At 43.8% G+C, this 17881-nt stretch overlaps 2 protein-coding genes across 14 annotated transcripts in view; both read left to right on the top strand.

Moving 5' to 3' along the window:
* CELF1 (CUGBP Elav-like family member 1) overlaps nt 1-3694 on the top strand; it is a 58768-nt gene extending 55074 nt beyond the window's left edge. For all 10 annotated transcript variants that reach the window (XM_084208657.1, XM_084208658.1, XM_084208666.1 and 7 more), the window contains exon 15: nt 686-3694. The gene's annotated coding sequence lies outside the window, so the exon portion shown is untranslated. The remainder of the gene's footprint in view (nt 1-685) is intronic.
* A 4526-nt stretch (nt 3695-8220) lies between these two features.
* Nucleotides 8221-17675, top strand: RAPSN (receptor associated protein of the synapse; the record flags this gene model as incomplete). Of its 4 annotated transcripts, none has more annotated exons than XM_084207386.1 (8): nt 8221-8436; nt 10999-11337; nt 12536-12694; nt 13023-13121; nt 13218-13340; nt 15906-15959; nt 16546-16745; nt 17535-17675. In XM_084207386.1, 8 exons carry the CDS (start codon nt 8221-8223, stop codon nt 17605-17607), a joined length of 1263 nt encoding a protein of 420 aa, XP_084063512.1. In that variant the 3' UTR covers nt 17608-17675. The 4 variants fall into 4 exon arrangements, with proteins under 4 accessions (XP_084063512.1, XP_084063513.1, XP_084063514.1 ...); XM_084207387.1 differs by having other exon boundaries at nt 8245-8436; nt 11146-11337; XM_084207388.1 differs by having other exon boundaries at nt 8245-8436; nt 10999-11178.
* Between the last annotated feature and the right edge of the window lie 206 nt (nt 17676-17881).

The raw sequence follows: 17881 nt of genomic DNA, 5'->3' as shown, positions 1-17881 counted from the left end.
TCTTAACTTGCAGTCAAGTCTTAAGGAATTCTTCTCTGATGTGTGGGCTTTTTGTCGTGTATAATCTTTTTTTTTTCCCTTTTCCAAATCACCCACCCCCAGTTACATGGGCTCCTAGGGAATGAGAAGAAACTGTAGCTAAAGGAAAGAACGTGGATTTGCTGGGCTTCTGCTGCCTAAGAATTTCCCATGTTAGAGTGCAAGAAAAGTCTCAAACGTCAAACCACCTGTGAATCCCTTGTGTCCTCTGTCTTGTCTCTCATGGTCTCAGTCTCTGTGGGCAAGCGTTTGCCCTGGAGTCATATTTTTTGGAATCGGTCTCCTGGGGAGGGAGTTTACTCTGTTCTAAACAGAGGTAGTAGACACACTGGGCACGGGGCAAGGTGACTGTATTCTAAGCAGTGTGTCACTAGGCTGTGGAATGCTCCACAGACTGGGTGCTGAGAGGGAAATCCAGGCCTCTGCTTCCATTTGGTTTCTGGCAGTTTGATGTTCACTCGGTGTCCTTCATGTACTTTGACTTTTACTTGTCCATCGTTGGCATGTGCTGCCCTTCCCTGTCGACTCCCTTCCCCAGGAGATCTCATTGTACAGTGCCCATTCTTGTTCTCTCTCTCCGTGTTTGGATGTACTGCTCTGTGTAACTCAGTGGGTCTCCCTCTTTCTGGTTTGTTTTTTTTTCTAGATTCCTGCCGTTTGTTCATCGTTGTGCCTAAAGCATGTCGATGTGGCGTTCAAGTACATCGTCCAAATCCTTGTCTCTTCAGCTTCTCTGATGCTTGAACTCTCACCTTTGACCTTGTGTTGACCTTTGATGCTGATGTGTATTTTTATTATGTTTGTTTCTTTTCTTTTTTTTTCTTTTTTTTTCTTTTTTTTTTCTTTTTTTTTTTTTTTTTTTTTTTTTGTGCTGCCAAATTGGTTTTGCTAGAAAGACTGCTGAAGGGGAATATTTAAACTTGCATTTGAATATAAAAGAATTTCTATTTTTCTAGACCTTCGTAAGATAACCACTTGATTTTGTGAATCTGATTCTTTGTAATTTGTCTTCAGAGCAGCCTTGCTAGCATACCTTGTGGAGTATTTGTATTTCTGTGAACATACAGCCAATCACTTTCTAGGCTTAGTTTTTTTCAGTGTGCTTAGTTTTAAAAACACAGTTCGAAGAAAAAGTCAATTATATGGTGTGACTCAATCTTTCAGGAGACTTCCTAGTCACATTTTGCTGATCTGGTTTCTGTGCTTGAGGAGACAGCATGTGTTTTTGAGTTCAAACTTGTGACTTGAAGTGGCATCAACAGAAAACACTTGAACTATGTTTTCCTCTGATTGTAGCTACATTTTTGCCCTGACATTTACTGATTTTTTTTTAATTATTATTTTTATTTTTTCCCCTGCTTCCCTGTGTGATTATCAGTCTGCAGTGAAAATTTGATCAGAATTGATGTTGTATTTTGTTATGCTCTGGCATGCTTGGTTTTTTTTGTAACTACAATCTCCTCAGCAAAATGTGATGTTTTTGTTTTAATCTTTCAAACTAAGATAGTGCCCAGAAATGTTGTGCATGTTTCCTGCTGTTTTCTTCACACCCTCGTATATATCACCTTCACCTCTCTGTTTTCTATAGTTTGTGCAAAAACTGAGCAATTTAATGGGTTTCAAAGGTATCCTTTAAATTGGTGGTTTTGGTATGACAAATATCTGATCAGAAGCCACCTGAGGGCATCTACCTGTGCACTTAGACTGTCTGCCTGACAGAGAACCTGGACCTTGCTCCATCTCCAGTGCTGTCAGAAGCTCTGAGGGTGCTTGGTTACACTGTTCCCCTAGTGGAAGTTTTGGTGGAATGGGATAGCTGGGAGCAGGAAGGTGGGGGAACTCACAATATTTCTGTTTCCAAAGCTGTCTGAAGCTAGGGCTCGTTTCAAACACTGAGCATTTCGCACAACTCAGGGCACATTTCTGTGAAGTCCAGCCCCAGTCTAATACCATCAGTCACAGTTTGGTGGCAGGATTCTGGAAGGATCTAGGTTAGCTCATGAAATAAAGTGTTTTAAATTTCCCAGAGAAAGCATTTGTAACACTGGTCCTACAACTGCTGGCTCTTTTCCCAAATGACAAGCACAATACAACAGCCTCTGAAGCTGTTACCTGAACAGGGTACCATCCCCAGCTCTCTTTTCAAGGGCCTTAGCTGGGGAATCTCTGCGGAGATTTTTTTAGTTTTTGTTTTGTTTTTAATTGGGTAATGAGCTGAGCAGTTCTGATGGCTTGCAGGATGAACTAGAACAGGTTACTGCTCTCTGGGTAGCAGGCTTCCCCTGCCCTACGTACCATCTGCACAGGTAGAAACTGGGAAGTAGCTTCTAGATGAAGGCACCTGAAGAGTGTGTGCTGTGATGAAGTTTCAGTCAGAAGCAGCAGCAAGCTAGTGTAGGTATCTTAACAGTTGAAATAATGTGAAATGGAATTCCAGGAGAAGAGGTTTTGCTGAGAAAACAAGTAGAGTTTGATTGGATAGAAATCTTCATTTTGTCCAGTGTTTGGGATAATGTAAAGATGCAAAGATTGTTTTCTATCCTACTTTTGAGTTGGTTGAGGATACTGTATTCTGACTAGGTGTTGACCAGAGTTGTGTAGACAGTCCTTAATCTACTTACAAAAGAGAACAATTTGAATATGATACATGTACCTGGGAGTGAATCGTGAGGCTGAATGAAAAAGGGTAGAGAGTCGTTTATTTGGGAAGTAGGGTTGGGGGCTGGCTGCTGTTAGTCCCACAGTCTGAATGCACAGGGCTGTGTGCCAGGGGGCACTGATACCCTGCAGTGTGTGGAGGAGCTGCCAGTACGTTTCTGTACGTGTGCGTTTGGTTCCGTAAGGAACCTTGGGGAAACCTGTGGAAAAATATCTGAAGAAAACCAAAATGCCAAATGTTGGGTGTTTCTTTCCTTTCTTCTTTCCTTTTCTTCCTTTGGTTGTTTTAATTGTTCTGTGGTGGTTTTAATGGATTTGAGACAGTGGAGCAGCAGCTGCCTTTCTGATTTTTGGCTGCTTTTTGTGAATAATTTAAAAAGAAAATTTACATTTTGGAGACAAACCTGTGGGCTTTTTTATTGGTACAAACATTGTATTTAACACTAGGGGTTTTGTACAGTTTTTTGCCTTTTCTACTAGAAAACAATGTAAAGTGATTCACAATGTGATGAGAAAACAAATTGCCACTATGACCAAATGTAGAGTCTGTTCTGCAGTTAACGGGATTTAATCAACTCGAAGTCGTGGTTCAGTCGTAGAAATGCTTTTCTTTACCTTGTTTGAGCTGTTCCTTTTTTTTCTTGTTTTGATTTGCAAAACAAAATGTCTTTTTGTGTGAAATTGTGTTGTACTCTGTAGAGAATTACAGATTTTACTTTAATGGTTTAAAAAGCAGAGGAGCGCGTGTTGCTTTTCTGATCTGATCACAGAGTTTGTGTAGTGGATTTAAAAATGAAAAGATTTGTTACAAGTTTGGAACAAGCGAGTATGTGTTAAAGGAATTTTCTTCCTTTTGTGTGTGTGGTTTTTTTCTTTTTGTCCCAAAGGGCAACTTAAAGCTGTTTTAATTGCACAGACACACCGACAACAAGTCATTTTGTATATGCCAAGTGTGGTACCTTCCTTTGTTTATTTGCTATTAAACTGTTTGAGAAGAGTCCTTGTGTGTTGTATTTGTGTCTTAAGCTTGAGGTTCTTTTCGGGGTCCAAGTGTGAGAAGATGAAGAGAAAGACGAGAGAACTATTTCACAGTTTCTTAGCTGTGAGACACAAAAATATTCATGGCCCAGTACCACTTGTTCTGGATGTACAATATCACCCTGGACTTTTATTTCTGGATAAATGAGCTACTTTGAGTAGAAACGGAAAAGGTTTTCTGGTTGATATACATCCATTTTGGATCATTTGACAGTCAAGTCCCCCTTAGATTTGGAAAAGCTGAGGATCTTGGATAATGCAAATATGTGCAACACTTGGGAGTGAGGAGTAGGTATATCCAGCCTCACAGAAGTGGTGCCATGCAGCCACTTGCCTGTCCATGCACTTGTGATTCAGGGTGTTTCAAGGGCTCAATACCTTGGGCAGAGCAGCAGCCCCCAGCTCTGCCGGAGCAGCACCTGCGCGTGGCGCTGTGCGGGGTTAGAGAGGCACCAGCTTATGCCACCCTCGCAAGCTGCACACTTGTCAGCCTCCTTCCCCTTCAGGAACACAGCCAAGCTGGCTGAATCTGTCCTGGTTCTGCAGCATCAAGGCACCTGCAGCCCTCAGTGCTCCTCATCCTGGAAACACTACACAGGGAAACTGCTAATGGATTTGGATTACTTACTAGTGATAAGCAAAGGCCACCTCCTTTGCTCTTAGAACTAAGATATCTTTTATGATATCTCATTTCAAATTAATAAAAAGTATTTGGCATAGCCAAAGCATTTAGAAACCTGCCACAAGTTTGACATGAATATTGCCTCTCAGAAGGAAAGTACCACAATGGCCATAATTTTGCTGCATTTCTGAAAGCTCCTAAAATTCCCTGATGTTATTCCTTCCTTCTGCTGTCTTGCATCTTGGAGATTTGCAAGCGTTTTTAGGACAGCTATGTTTCTCCTCTGTGTCCTTTTCCTGTGTTATCTGGGATACTCTGTTTTACCCCATCACTTCCTACATGATTGCAAATCTGAGAGCGCTTGCAAAGCATCAGGATTCAGTGCTGCATTCCTTGCCCTGAGCGCACCAATTGCGGCACGAGGCACAGAGCCACCTGTTGCAGACTGTGCTGGGATCCCTGCAGTTAATTTGCAGCTGTTGAGGAGAGAGGCTGGAGGGATTTCAGTTTAGATACAATTTGAGGCCAAGGATGGAGAGAAACAATTGAATCAGAAAAAGGGTTTGTTTAGGCTGAATGGAAGATTCCAGCTTGTGCAGAAAGTTCGCTCACCTTGTCTTACACAATCAAAGCTTTGCCAGCTACATCTTACAGAACTGACACCATATCTCTCTTGGGTCAGAGGGGTTTTTTATTTTTTGCAAGGCTTTTTCTTCAATTTAAAAGGCCACCACCAATCTGTACACAATCAAACTGCACCAAAGAGCCAGTATATTAATCTCTGAAAATAATCAGCATTTTCACATGAGTTACTACATTTATCAGCATTTGTAGGAAATACACAAATTTGTAGATGAAATCCTAATGCTGAATGTTCTAGGAGAAACCTTTTTCCTCTCACATCTACCTCTACCTTTCACCATTTGTTTTGACTCCAGTCTTCCTGACTTTACCCTCCACATTCTGCTCTCTTCATGCGGCCAGGAGTCACCGGGGGCATTATGGAGAGCAGGGGGGAGGAGGAGAAGCAGGTCAGTGTGGTCACTCTGAAGAAGTGAGTGCATGATGAGCCTCACTGCATGTATGACAGGTAAGATTCCCTAATTTGTTGTTGCCAAGCACCATTCAGGCTCATTTATTTGCACTTCCTGAGGAGAAACTGTGAATCATTAATTGTAGAAGCTGTACCTGAATCTTGAATGAATTACAGCTATCTCGAGCCACAGACAGATGCCATTGCTGTTTTTGAAGTAACACAGGCAGGCAATGTTGATCTTTTATCCCTCCTTATTTAGGCAGCTGCAGCTGGGCTCAGCATGGTATGTTCCATATCACAGCATGTTCCTGGTTTTTTGAAAATGACCCGGTTGAACTTGATGCATTTAGCCCTTACTTCACTAGGCTGTTTTTACCTCAACAGGTGAGTTGCAAATTGATTCCTAAGAAACTCAGTACTGTTTCATAGTGCTCAAAAGCAAGGAGCTAAAGTGAGATTAACAAAATGCAGGGCAGATCATCCTCTGTTAGGTGGGTTTTGTCAGGCTGCAAGGCACCCTCTTCATTTTGGCTATGCTGTGTGGAGAAGGGAGCAGTGCTTTGCTGACATGGTCCAAAAGAATCTCAGGATGAGTTTGTGTTACAGGCAGCTCACTTGTGGAAGGTTAATTTTGCACAGTCTGATCTACCAAGAATGATAAAATTTTTGTTTTCCCCATTCCTGAGTCCTGGGTTGATTCTCTTACAGAGCAAGCTCCAAGCAGCTGCTTCCCTGGCCTCTTAACTTCTCCAAGTCTAGAAATCTGAATGGCTTTATGTTTATCAATGCCTTCCATGGGGACTGATCTTCTGCATCTTGTTTCCATCCCACCACCTACATCTAGAGAGACATAAAATAATTGCTGCAAAGAGGAGAGATTTTTTTAATCTTCTGAATCAGACTTTTATGCAAAAGTCCTAAAATCCATAAAGTACCTAGCTAATAATGTCAACAGTGCTGCTGAAGTGATTCTCACACATTAACCAGCAGTGCCTCACCATTAGTTTTCTTCAGCTCCTGTAGATTTTTCCATAGTTTTTACTTCCAGAGTTTGAGACTACATATAGTCTATGCTGAAATATCATCTAGCACATTACATCTCTGAAAAACAAAGCTAAGTTAAATAATGCAAATATCATAGTGTATATGACCTCCCAAAAGAGAATCAGTCTTACTGTAGCAAAACCCTTCTACAATTAGAAACATTTTTCGTTTTGAAATATTTTTCTGAGGGAATTTTGGATAAAGGACAGATGTAATCCCTTAAGATCATGAGTGCTATGATGTAAAGCCTCTAGGTAGACTATCATTCTTTATTTTGTGTCCTGCTTAAGGATATTACCTCAGGAAGGCTCCCTTGGGTTTTTGTTGACAGACCAGGATAGTCTGATTGGTACCCTTTGAGATGATTCTGTAGGTATTTACCTTTTGCTTGGCGAAGAATTGCCACCAAAGTCACCAAGAATCAGGGAGGCAGCTGGAGACATAACTGGTTTTGCAGGCAGGTCTATTAAAACTTCAAATTGCTTCTCTTTGCCCAGTAAAAGGATCACAAAACTTGTTCCTGGAACTTCTGCATCTGAAAAACATTCAATATCCCTGTAGCATTCTCCACCTGCCTCCCTCCTCCCAGGTTTTATGTATCTTCTTAAGAAGGACTGAATAAACCTCTGGACGACCAAGGCTGCAGCACATTGGTGAGTATTAAATGTGACTCTTAGAGGAACCAGTCTGTTTTTCAACAGAGTGTGGGAGGCATAAAGCTATCTTTTAATGGGGCTAACACCTCTGCTGCAACCAAAAAGTGCAGATACCTGTTGTTGTATCTCAATTGTTATTCATCATAAAAGATCATCAAGCTATGGATGCAGAACTTAAGCAGTGCCATTGACAACTTCTGTTGAAAACTTTTGGAGGACTGCCACACTCATCTGATGACAGGGAGCAACATTCAGTCAAGAACAAAGGTTTTCAGCATGGTTAGCTCCTTGTCCCTAAAATTAGGAAGTCAGAAGTGTATTTGCAGCAAATCTGTGACAGAGCTGACCTGTGTCCATAAAAACAGTCCATGATGCCAACTGAGGTCCTCAAAAGGGAGGCTGATTTCTACCTAGCAAAGTAGCAAGTACATTGCTGCAAGTGTAACACTGCGTGTGTGTACACACTGAAGTTGCCTTGTTCATGCCTGACTTTTAAGACATACATTTTTCCTAAAGCTATTATTCTACTTGAGTCTGCTTCCTCCCAAGCTAGCTCACCACCAGCAGTGCTTGTCTAAGGGGATGGCCAGAGAGGAAAGAGACAGCCAAGGCATCCTGAGACTGTGGCTGCAGCCAATTGTCTCTCCCTGGGGTATTTATAAGCTGCATACTGGCGGGCAGGGGTGGGCAGTTGGCATCGTGACCTTGGGAGCTGGGGAGCCTGACTAGAATTCCTGGGAGCCACGTGAGCTGGACTGGCAGGAGCAGCTGCAGCCAATGGGGAGGAGACCAGCACTGGCTGTTCAGATTGAGTTTCACTCCTGTGGCTTGAGATTTTTCTCTTCCTCTCCCTGTTGTGCTTTTGCTCTTTGTTTACGGGATTGGACAGACGAATGCACTGATGGAGCCCTAGCAAGCAAGATGTTTGCCTAGTGGATTTGGGATTCTGCCTTCAGTGCTGAGCAACCACTTCTTGCCACTGCCTACCACAGCTCCAGCCCCCTGATATGGCTGGGCTCTCCCAGCTCTGGGCCCTCTGAGCACACAACCCGCCCTCTTCTAGTGGGGCATTTTACCTTGTGCTCTCTTGTAAGCACATCCTTTTTGCTATCCTTAGAGGTTAGTGTATGAGGCTTTTTAATCCATGGGAGATGGGTCAGGACCAGACAAAGCAACAAATAGAGAAAGGACTCCATCTGTACCAGTCTAATCAGACCGAAAAGGCTCTGCGAGTCTGGATGAGGGTTTTGGAGAAGTCTGCGGATCCTGCTGGCAGGTTTCGGGTGTTGGGTTGCCTCATCACTGCTCACGCAGAGATGGGCAGATACAAAGACATGCTGAAGGTAAGGTGGACTGGAGATGAATGCATGCCGTTGTGTCGCACCCGCGATGGAACGTGGCTGGAGAGCAGAACCTGAAGCGGGGGGTGTTTTGTGTGTAACAGAAAATACCGGCTATTGAGTGCATGTTCTGGGCTGCTGTGATCACTGTGCTCACCGAGAGCTCCAGCCACAAGACACACAGGATATGATTTTTCACTGGGTCTGGTTCATCAGGATTCCTGGGTTATTTAAGTTCTCCAGTTATTCATGGGAAGCTGTCTTGATTATTTCCCACATTCAGGCTTCAGGAGCAGGTATGAGAACAGAGCCTTTGTCCACTACAAGCTGTTTACAGTCTGTATGTCAGCATAAAAGGAGAACTCCAAGTGGATTCTGTAGAATAAGTATCACTCTTGTAAAGACATGTCTCTTATCTTGTTCAGCTTCTGGCTGTTATCTAATATAGATCTTATATTGGGGTTTTCTAATTGCAATTATTTGTTTGCCAGGGGGCTCATTAAGAGAGAAAAGAAGATGCTGTTTTGGTGAGGTAATTGAGACATCCCAGATGTCTCACAATTGAGGTCAGAGAGCAGCTTTGAGTTGTCAGGACAGTAGAGAAGAAAGAAGGAAGGATATGGGCTTGATGGAAGAGTGGTAAAAAGCAGCTGAAGTTACATTTCAAGCACATGAGGATAAACAGTTTAATTAAATGAACAAAAAGAAGCTGGTGTGTGGATCTGAGAAGTAAGAGCATGTGCACAGAAAGCAGCAGGTAGCATTTGGGAGAACAACTCAAGAATCTGTAAGACAAGGCAAGAGAGTGTTGTAATAGTCTTAAGAAACTATCCCAGCCTGAAATAGGGTCTTACTAAAGGGCTTTGATATCCCCATCCTGATGTTTTGTGTTGCCTCTTACTGGACTGGCTATCATTCAGCATTTAGAACAAAATGTGAAAGGACTGTCTATATCTCATTGAAAAGTTTTTGGTTGCTGTTTGGAATTGGAGCGGGGAGAGGGGCACACCTTACTGGTAAAGCCATGCACATGTCAAAGCCCTATATTGAAACCAAATTCTTAAGATGAAGAAAAAAGGAGAGATATTAATACACTTGGAAAGCATTTGAAGACAAACAATTTTGTTAAGTGGTATGAAATTAGGTGCTGGCAAAAACAACAGACTGACTGGGTAAGAAAGAAGGAAAAAAGGGTAAGGTATAGCTACCTGAAGGAAACACTGAAGACTTCATGGGGGAAAAAAAAAAGGCAAAGGAGTGAGTTTAGTATACCCAAACATAATTCCTTACCTGAGAAGAGAACAAAAAGTGGGATCAGAGTAGGTGAATTTTAGTTCTTCACAGTATTAGGAAGGAAAAATGGCTTCAGTCAAACTGAAGATTTTTACACAGCAACTGGTCAAAGGTTAAAGAAAGGAGAACTTCAGCAATAAGCCATTGAGAGAGAAAGAGACAGAATTAACGGCATGAAATAAAAAGTGATTTAAGAAGGGCTTTGATGCTCAACCTGTTCTGGAGAGGAAAAATTACTTTTCACCAAGAGAAGAGGCTGCGGCAATCAGGAAATACTGAAGAACTTGTGCAAAGTTAAGGGAAAGTGGGGAAGCATGAGCTAGTGTGCATCACTGAGTGCTCATAGGAGCTTTCCTAAACTGTAATAGAAACTGAAAAGATAATTACATGCCCAACATAAACAATTAATGGTTGGTGATGTTTGGGGGTTTTGTTTGGGGTTTTTTTGGTTTGTTTTTTTTAATTTTGTTTTGTTGTTTTGGATTGTTGGTTTGGTTTTTTTTTGTGTGTGTGGGTTTTTTTTATTTCCAAAGAATATAAAATGTTCTAGTAGCCTACATTATTATGTGTAGGTAGTAAGTAATTGATTCCTTTGGAATTTGCCATCCATAATCCTAACTGATAATGTCTAATGAAAATTGCTAACTATTTACCTTTGCTACTGACACTAATTCAAGCCAGCTTGAATGCTTGTGCTTGCCTCATCACAGAACATAAGAGTTACTGCTTAGAAGAGTTTGCAGCCTGAAAGAGACCTAATTTAAGAGAACAGTATGCAACAAATCCTGGAGGTTATAGAACCAAGACTGTCAAGATCAAGACTGCAATTTATTAGTAGAAAATTCCTTAAAGAAGTAGCTTAGTTTTTTCTATTAACAGAGTATTTTAATAGTTTAGGAATTCCAGAGAAAGTGGGATACATTACAATGAGTGGAAGAAAACAGAACTGCATTGTGTCAGATGTTTCCTGCTTCACCAGCTTCCCTTTAAGGCCATTTAACAGCTGTTTTCCCCTTACAGCCAGCCTAGTTCATCTTCCCTGCCCAGAGACTGCGTGAAGAGAGTGAGAGGTTTCTTCTGAGTCTTCACAGGCCTTTTAAACCACCAGATAACTGCTCAGTGCATACAATGCTTCTCCACCTGCTGATGGCCTTGTCTGCCCTGCTCAGAGATGAGCCTCTTTCTCTCGAGTACAGGGTGCTACTTGTGGGTGCTTGAGCTGTATTTAAATAAACTACACACTTTTGTAAACACTATCTTCTCTACTTAAAGTTTGCAGTAGTCCAGATTGACACAGCACGGGAGCTGGAAGACCCAGATTTCCTTACGGAGAGCTACCTAAACCTGGCTCGCAGCAATGAGAAACTCTGTGAATTCCAGAAAACCATCTCTTACTGTAAGACGTGCCTGAACATGCAGGGTACCACTGTGAGCATGCAGCTGAATGGCCAGGTGAGCCTCAGCATGGGCAATGCCTTCTTGGGCCTCAGCATTTTCCAGAAGGCTTTGGAGTGCTTTGAGAAAGCTTTACGCTACGCACACAACAACGACGACAAGATGCTGGAGTGTCGAGTCTGCTGCAGCCTCGGGAACTTCTACACCCAGATAAAGGTACAGTAACCTAAGGGACAGGATTGCCCCTCAGATTCGGGGAAGCATTGGAAATCACGTGGATTTCAGCCTTTGTCATTCCTATAGGAAGTGAAGTACTGAGAGAGCACTGTAAGCCAAAATCCCTTTGTAAAATCCAAATGGAGTACTTCGTCCACAGTAAGGATGGGAGGATTAGTGTCATGTTTACACAGCACAGCAGAAGCAGCTGTGAATATGTGTGTTGAAAAGATCAAACTTAGCTTCAAAGATCACATCAGAGACACAGGGCTGGCAGCCAAAACTCATGGATTCTCTATTTCTACCACTATTGTAGGCAAAGAGCTGCCAGCAAGCTGTAGGTAAAACCAGGCAGGGACTGAGCACAGGGGTGATTTGCCAGTTCTAACTTCTAGTACAAACAGCAAAAAATAGTTTTTTCTCACAAAGTCTTGATTTCTTCACTCATGGAAGATCATCAAAAGAAGTGTGGTGACCAAAAATAAAGAAAATAACATTGTGCTGAATACTTTTCAGGTGTGAAATAAGAAGGGAGACAGGAAATTTGAGAAGCTGTGGGTTTTTTTCTGCATTGTGGAGAATAAATATGAGGACTTATTCACTTCTGTGGTTTCATATAACTTACTTGAGAATGGTTTTAGATATTAATATGTTTTGCATAATTATTGTAGAATAGGATTTCTTTCTAACATGCCTTTAATGCAAAAAAAAAAGTTTAAAATGTTGTATTACTTTTTGTGAATTTGATGAGGCCAGGAGTCTTAGTTCCTCTTTCCTGCAATGATGGATAATGAGCTTCTTGCAGATACAAACTCACCGTTTAGAGAAAATGAAGGCTACATGCAGATGTCACAAGTAGAGATGATGTAAGAGGAGAGAAAGTTTTCAGCCTTTGCTTATAGAGGAGGGTAAATGGTTCCTGCAGAATAAAGTTAATGGCATACTACATAAAATTAATTTGCCCCAGTGTCCTGAACCCAGAGAATAATAAGAATTCAGTATATGGCAAATCCATCTTTCACAATTTGATATCCACTGCAACACTGCACGTGGAAGAGGAGCAGCATGAGTTTAAATATGTACAGAAATCTGGTAACTGTAGCCGTGTTAGTAAATGAAAAATAGCTGGTCTTTTTCCTTCTCCCCTTTTTGCTTTATTTTTGCTGTGACTGCTGTCTGTGTGCTTGTTGCCTTACAGGACTATGAGAAAGCCTTGTTCTTCCCATGTAAAGCTGCTGAACTGGTGAATGACTACGGGAAGGGCTGGAGCCTGAAGTACCGTGCCATGAGCCAGTACCACATGGCCGTGGCCTATCGGAAGCTGGGGCGCCTGGCAGACGCCATGGATTGCTGTGAGGTACGGGGCTCGGCAGAGCTGGGGGGCTCTGCCAGGGCATCCTGCCACGCCCCTGCAGCGAGAGACATCCCCTGCCATTCACACTTCTCTCTAGATCTTCCTGCTGCCTTCCAGTCTTAGAGCTGTGGTTTCTGCAGCACAGAGGGCTTCAAAATTTGGGTCTATGAATGGCCCTTGGTTAGGAACAAGTGAAAAATATTTTCCTTGCCTTTAAAGATGGTGCCACTTCTTTGGAGCTGAGCTTTCAGTGGCTGGAGTCCAAAGTCCCAGCCTTGCTGTTTTGAACCAGGAACAAGCTGTTCTACTGACCAGAGGCAATTTCTTGCAGGAGTCCATGAAGATTGCCCTGCAGCACGGTGACCGGCCGCTGCAAGCACTGTGTCTGCTCTGCTTTGCAGATATCCATCGCAGTCGCAGGGACGTGCAGGTACAGCTCCTTCCTGCCAGGAAGGATGGGGGAATAGCAAGAGGGCATGAAAAGCAGTTCACAGCAAAACATGTGCTTTCCTCCCTGCTTCTGCAGACAGCCTTCCCTCGGTATGATTCTTCCATGAGCATCATGACAGAGATTGGAAACCGCCTGGGCCTGGTCCAGGTGCTGCTAGGAGTGACTAAATGCTGGATGATCCAAAAGGAGCTGGACAAGGTCAGTTACAAACTTGTTTCTACACAGGTTTGTTGGAAAGACTAGAGCACGGTCTCGTACTGCACTGTGGTGAGGGTACAGTTCAGAAGAGACCTGAACCCCTTGGTTCTACCAACAAAGTCTGTTGCTTGTAGAGTTTTATTTTTCTGAATGGTCTCTTTCAGCCAGGAATTTCTTACTAATGGTAGGAACATGTGTTCTGAGTCAGACTGCTAAATTACAGAATTGCCTCATTAGTCAATCCTGATGACTTTTAAGCTCTACACTGAGAAACCAGCACTGGAGGAAGGAAGCCTTATGCTCTGAAATAGATTCCCCTGCCTACTTTTTAGTCCTATGACTAAGCTCATTGATGTGCTAATGATGTTTAGATAGCTCTACAGCTCCACCATGTGCTTTGCAGGCAAATGTGGCATAAAATTCTTGGAGAAACTTTGACGGTCTCTAAACTCTGATGTGAAACAGAGGAATGAGAGCAGGGATTTATTTGGGGAATAGACAACCAGTCAATATAGAACAAGGGGGTGAAGTTAGTTATTTTGAAAATGCTTTTGCACTGTGTATGTGTGTTCAGACTGCACTAGATGCAGCACATTGCACAGCAGGAACATTACTCCAGCCACAGAATGAAACCCTCAAAGGTTAGCCCTGAACTAGCTCTGAACAAGTGGGCACATCAAGGTGCTGGTTGGGTCTAAATATGATGAAAATTCCCTCTTATCACTCTTATTGAGACACCAAGAATTTTAGCTCAAATGAAGCATCCCAGATATCAGTATGTCCAGCATATGTCAGAACAGACAAGTTCAGGGTGCTGTCAGCATATGAGTGCCTCTATCAGGGAATCAGTTGGGTGAGACACACTGTGCAATCTCAGTAACTAAACACAGTGTTTGTTAGCAATGGGAGGAGAAAAATAGACTTGAAAAGTTAGCTCAGTATCCAAAGAACAAGACAGGACACAGCAGGTAGGCCTTTGCAGGAGAGAATATTCAGAGCACTCATCAAACTCTTTCATTCACTGATTCTATCTCGAGCCACTGTCTGATATCAAGCAGCTCTCACTTGTGAGAACATGATGAGGGCTTTGCACAGAATTCTAATCTCACTAAATCCCACAGACGAATAAAGTGGAAGAATCTTGTATTCTGTTCCAGGCATTAGAGGAAAGTCTGCCCTGCTGGGTCAGGGACCTTATGTCTGTTGACCAAATGTGACTTCCTTAGATGTCACATCCCTGAATATTCACCCAAGCCTGTTATTCAACTTGGCAGGCCCAGTTTCCATTTTTCATGCTACTCATCCCTGTATCAGTTACTTAATAAAGCAATTTGCTAACTTTCCACTTGCAGATTCCCTGTTTTTGCTCAAGCTTCGTCCATCTTCCCAGTCTCTTTGGCCAGTCGGTCCTTTTCATTCGCATGTAATGTAATCAATGCTATTCCAGATCCTCACAGCTGTCCTCAGCTGCTTGCCCTCATTCTTGTGCAGTCCAAGACAAACCGTCCCCTAGACTTTTCAACATCTTTTCCCTTACCACACACATTTCACTTTGATTCTTGTTCACAGTCATTAATTTCAGGAGTTTTCAGTACACAGTCAGTCTTCTTAAACACAGTTCTCAGTTATGTTCTCCCTGCTGGCCTTAGTTCCTGCTTCCCTCTCCTACATTTCCTTATCCCAGGCTGTTGCTGCCACCACAAGTCTAATGCCATCTCCTCTGCATTCACAGCACATTTTTGCATCTCATCTGGTCCTCTCCTCCTACAATAGCAGTAACACCAAATTATAGGGTAGAAATTTTATAATGTTCCTCCTGAAAACTACTGCATCAAAAGGGAGACCTCTTCTTCCCCTTGGACAAATAGGAAGCAGATCTCAATAGCTCTGGAAAAAGACTAATTATCAGAACTGCAAGGAACACTGTGACATCTAGGTGAAAGTAGGGAGTCATTTGGTATGACAGCTGCTATGCTAAATATTTCCTTCACATTTTAAAAATGGATAGCAGAACACTCCTACATCACACCATGTGTAAGTAAGGCAGGTGGATATATGAACAGCAGGGAAAAAATGGATGAGTGTGGTGTATTGGTGCTGGTGATCCCTTTCCTCACCTCTGGTACAAGTGGAATTGAAGTTGCCCGACAATTATTGAGCCTACAAGGTATGATGGGGACAAGGCTTGCTTTGCTAGTGCTCCATCCCAGCCCCAAATGAGCATGTGGGACTGAGTTTAAATAAGTCTGTATTCTCTCTCTGCTTGGGGACCAGCCTCTGCCAACACTGACGCTGAGTGTCTGTGACAGAAATGTAGCTCTTGCATTACTTGTGGTCTTCTAGAAACCAACCTTTTCTCATGGATTAACTTTTGTGAGGGGAGGGAAATCTGCCCTCCCAAAAAAAGCTTTTTTGATTCTCCAGTGTTGCAGGGATACTTGTTAATCCAAATTTTACTCAGTACTTCTTTACCTCTTTTCTTAAATAATTCTCATGGGACATTCATAAAAGCCTGTTTTTCATATATTTGGCCGAGAACTAACAACCAGTGCTCTCAATTCACAGGCTCTGGAAAGCATTGAAAAGGCACAGGAGCTGGCAGAGGGACTAGGGAACAAGGTAGGATCCTGCACCTTCTTTTCAGCGCTCTTCATAGTCTTGTGTCAGGCAATATAAGATGTCAAACATTGAAGTGTTCAGGCTTGTTGTTGCTCATTAGCATTCCCATTCAGCAGTGAGTGTTTGGGATTTGCTTTGTCCTGTTTGGTTGGGGGCAGTTGCACAGATGCAAGTCTGAAAAGTGAGGAGTCACAATGGGATAGGCAAAGGAGAATGGGAAGCAGTGAAAATGGGATGTGAAACAGACAGAGGACTAGAGGATTAGAGGTCTCTTCCTGAAAAACATTTTTGCCCTGAGCAGCTGCTGAACTGTGTGCTGGCTGGAGACAAAGGAAAGTGATGTATGTCAGGGGTAGCTCAGGGAAACCATGAGTGGAAGAGCTGCTGAGTGTCTCAAACCTGGTGTTACCTTTTGTGACACAAAGAAGAAGGGTTAATGACAGGAATTGTTGAGGCCTGCTGATGTTTCTCCACCTGGCTGATGGGGCTGTGGCATTCCGTTCCCACTCCTGATTCTGGTCTGTGTTCACCCCGTTGTTCACTTGTCTTGAACTCTTGTTCACTTGTTTCTGTCCTTCACGTGCAGCTTGGCCTGCTGAAGCTCCACTGCCTGTGTGAAAGGATCTATCGCACGAAGGAGCAGCAGCAAGAATTGCGTGACCATGTAGTGAAGTTCCATGAATGTGTGGAGGAGATGGAGCTGTACTGTGGCATGTGTGGAGAGTCCATTGGGGAGAAGAACAACCAGCTCCAGGCACTACCTTGCTCCCACTTCTTCCACTTGAAGTAATTAGCTGGAAATACTAAAATTATTGTCATGACGTTACTCATAGGAAAGAGCTGCTTATGCCTGCAGCATCCTATCCGTGCTGTTCCCCAGGTCTTTGTCTTGACCACCTGCTTATCTTTGTCTTGATCCTGCCTTGCAGGATCCCATTGCAGTGCTAAGAATCTCACAGCCGTGGAGGGTGAGATTTAGCCATCATATCCATCACACTTCCACTTGTCCTCTAAATAATTATTCACTGATGTCCTCACTTTGTAGGTGGTCAGCCCAGTTCACAGATTCTTATTGGATTCCTCCTGGGGAATAAGTTCTTCGCTCCCTGGGGCAGTCTGGGTTTTTCCCAAGTCCCCTCACTCTCTCCCTTGGCTAGTGGCACACAGAGGTGAAGAAATTGTTGAGACTGTTATCACGCCACTGCCATGACAGAAGTTAGCTGTACCATCACTTTATTGTAGGAAAAACACAAATGTTACAAAACACTGAAAACTAATTTGAAACTAAGAATTTAATAACAAAGTGTCACACTGACACCAGAATTAGGATCAAACTACTGGGCAGTAAGAGATGCCGGATGGGCTCAGTGGACTTGTCTCCAGCAGTACAGGAACAAACTTTTGTAGATAAATTTGCCGAAGTGCCTCTGTGGAAGGGATGGGAAGGAGACGCAGTCTCTGCCGGTGGCGGGAGGGCCCACGGGAACAGCTTTGAGGTGTACAATAGCCGTGGAGCCGCCCTGGGGGAGCCTCCGGCCGCGGAGACCCCCCCGACCCGACCTCCTCCCGTTGCAGGTGCCTCCAAACCAACGGGACCCGCGGCTGCCCCAACTGCCGCCGCTTGTCGGTGAAGCCCGGCTACGTCTGAGCGCCCGGGGCCCGGCCGGGGACTGACGGAGCCGCTCCCGGGCCCCTCGGGCTGTGCCCGGCGGGGGCGTCCTCGGCCTCCCTGCGCGGGGCCGGCTCACGGCTCGGCCCCGCTCCCTCCCCCCTCGCGGCTGTGTACGGGCACTGGCTGTAATAAAGGCTTTCTCCGGGAGACACCGCCCCGTCTGCCTCCAGCGCCGGGCACCGCCCCGCCCCGCCATGGCGCCGCCGCCATCACTCAGCAGGTTTGGGGGCCGCACGTGACCGGCCGCCCG

The sequence above is a fragment of the Fringilla coelebs genome (genome assembly GCF_963513975.1).
Source record: "Fringilla coelebs genome assembly, chromosome: 6".
Taxonomy (NCBI): domain Eukaryota; kingdom Metazoa; phylum Chordata; class Aves; order Passeriformes; family Fringillidae; genus Fringilla; species Fringilla coelebs.
The sequence above is the reverse complement of the archived record's forward strand: the minus strand, read 5'-3'. Positions and strand labels throughout refer to the sequence as shown.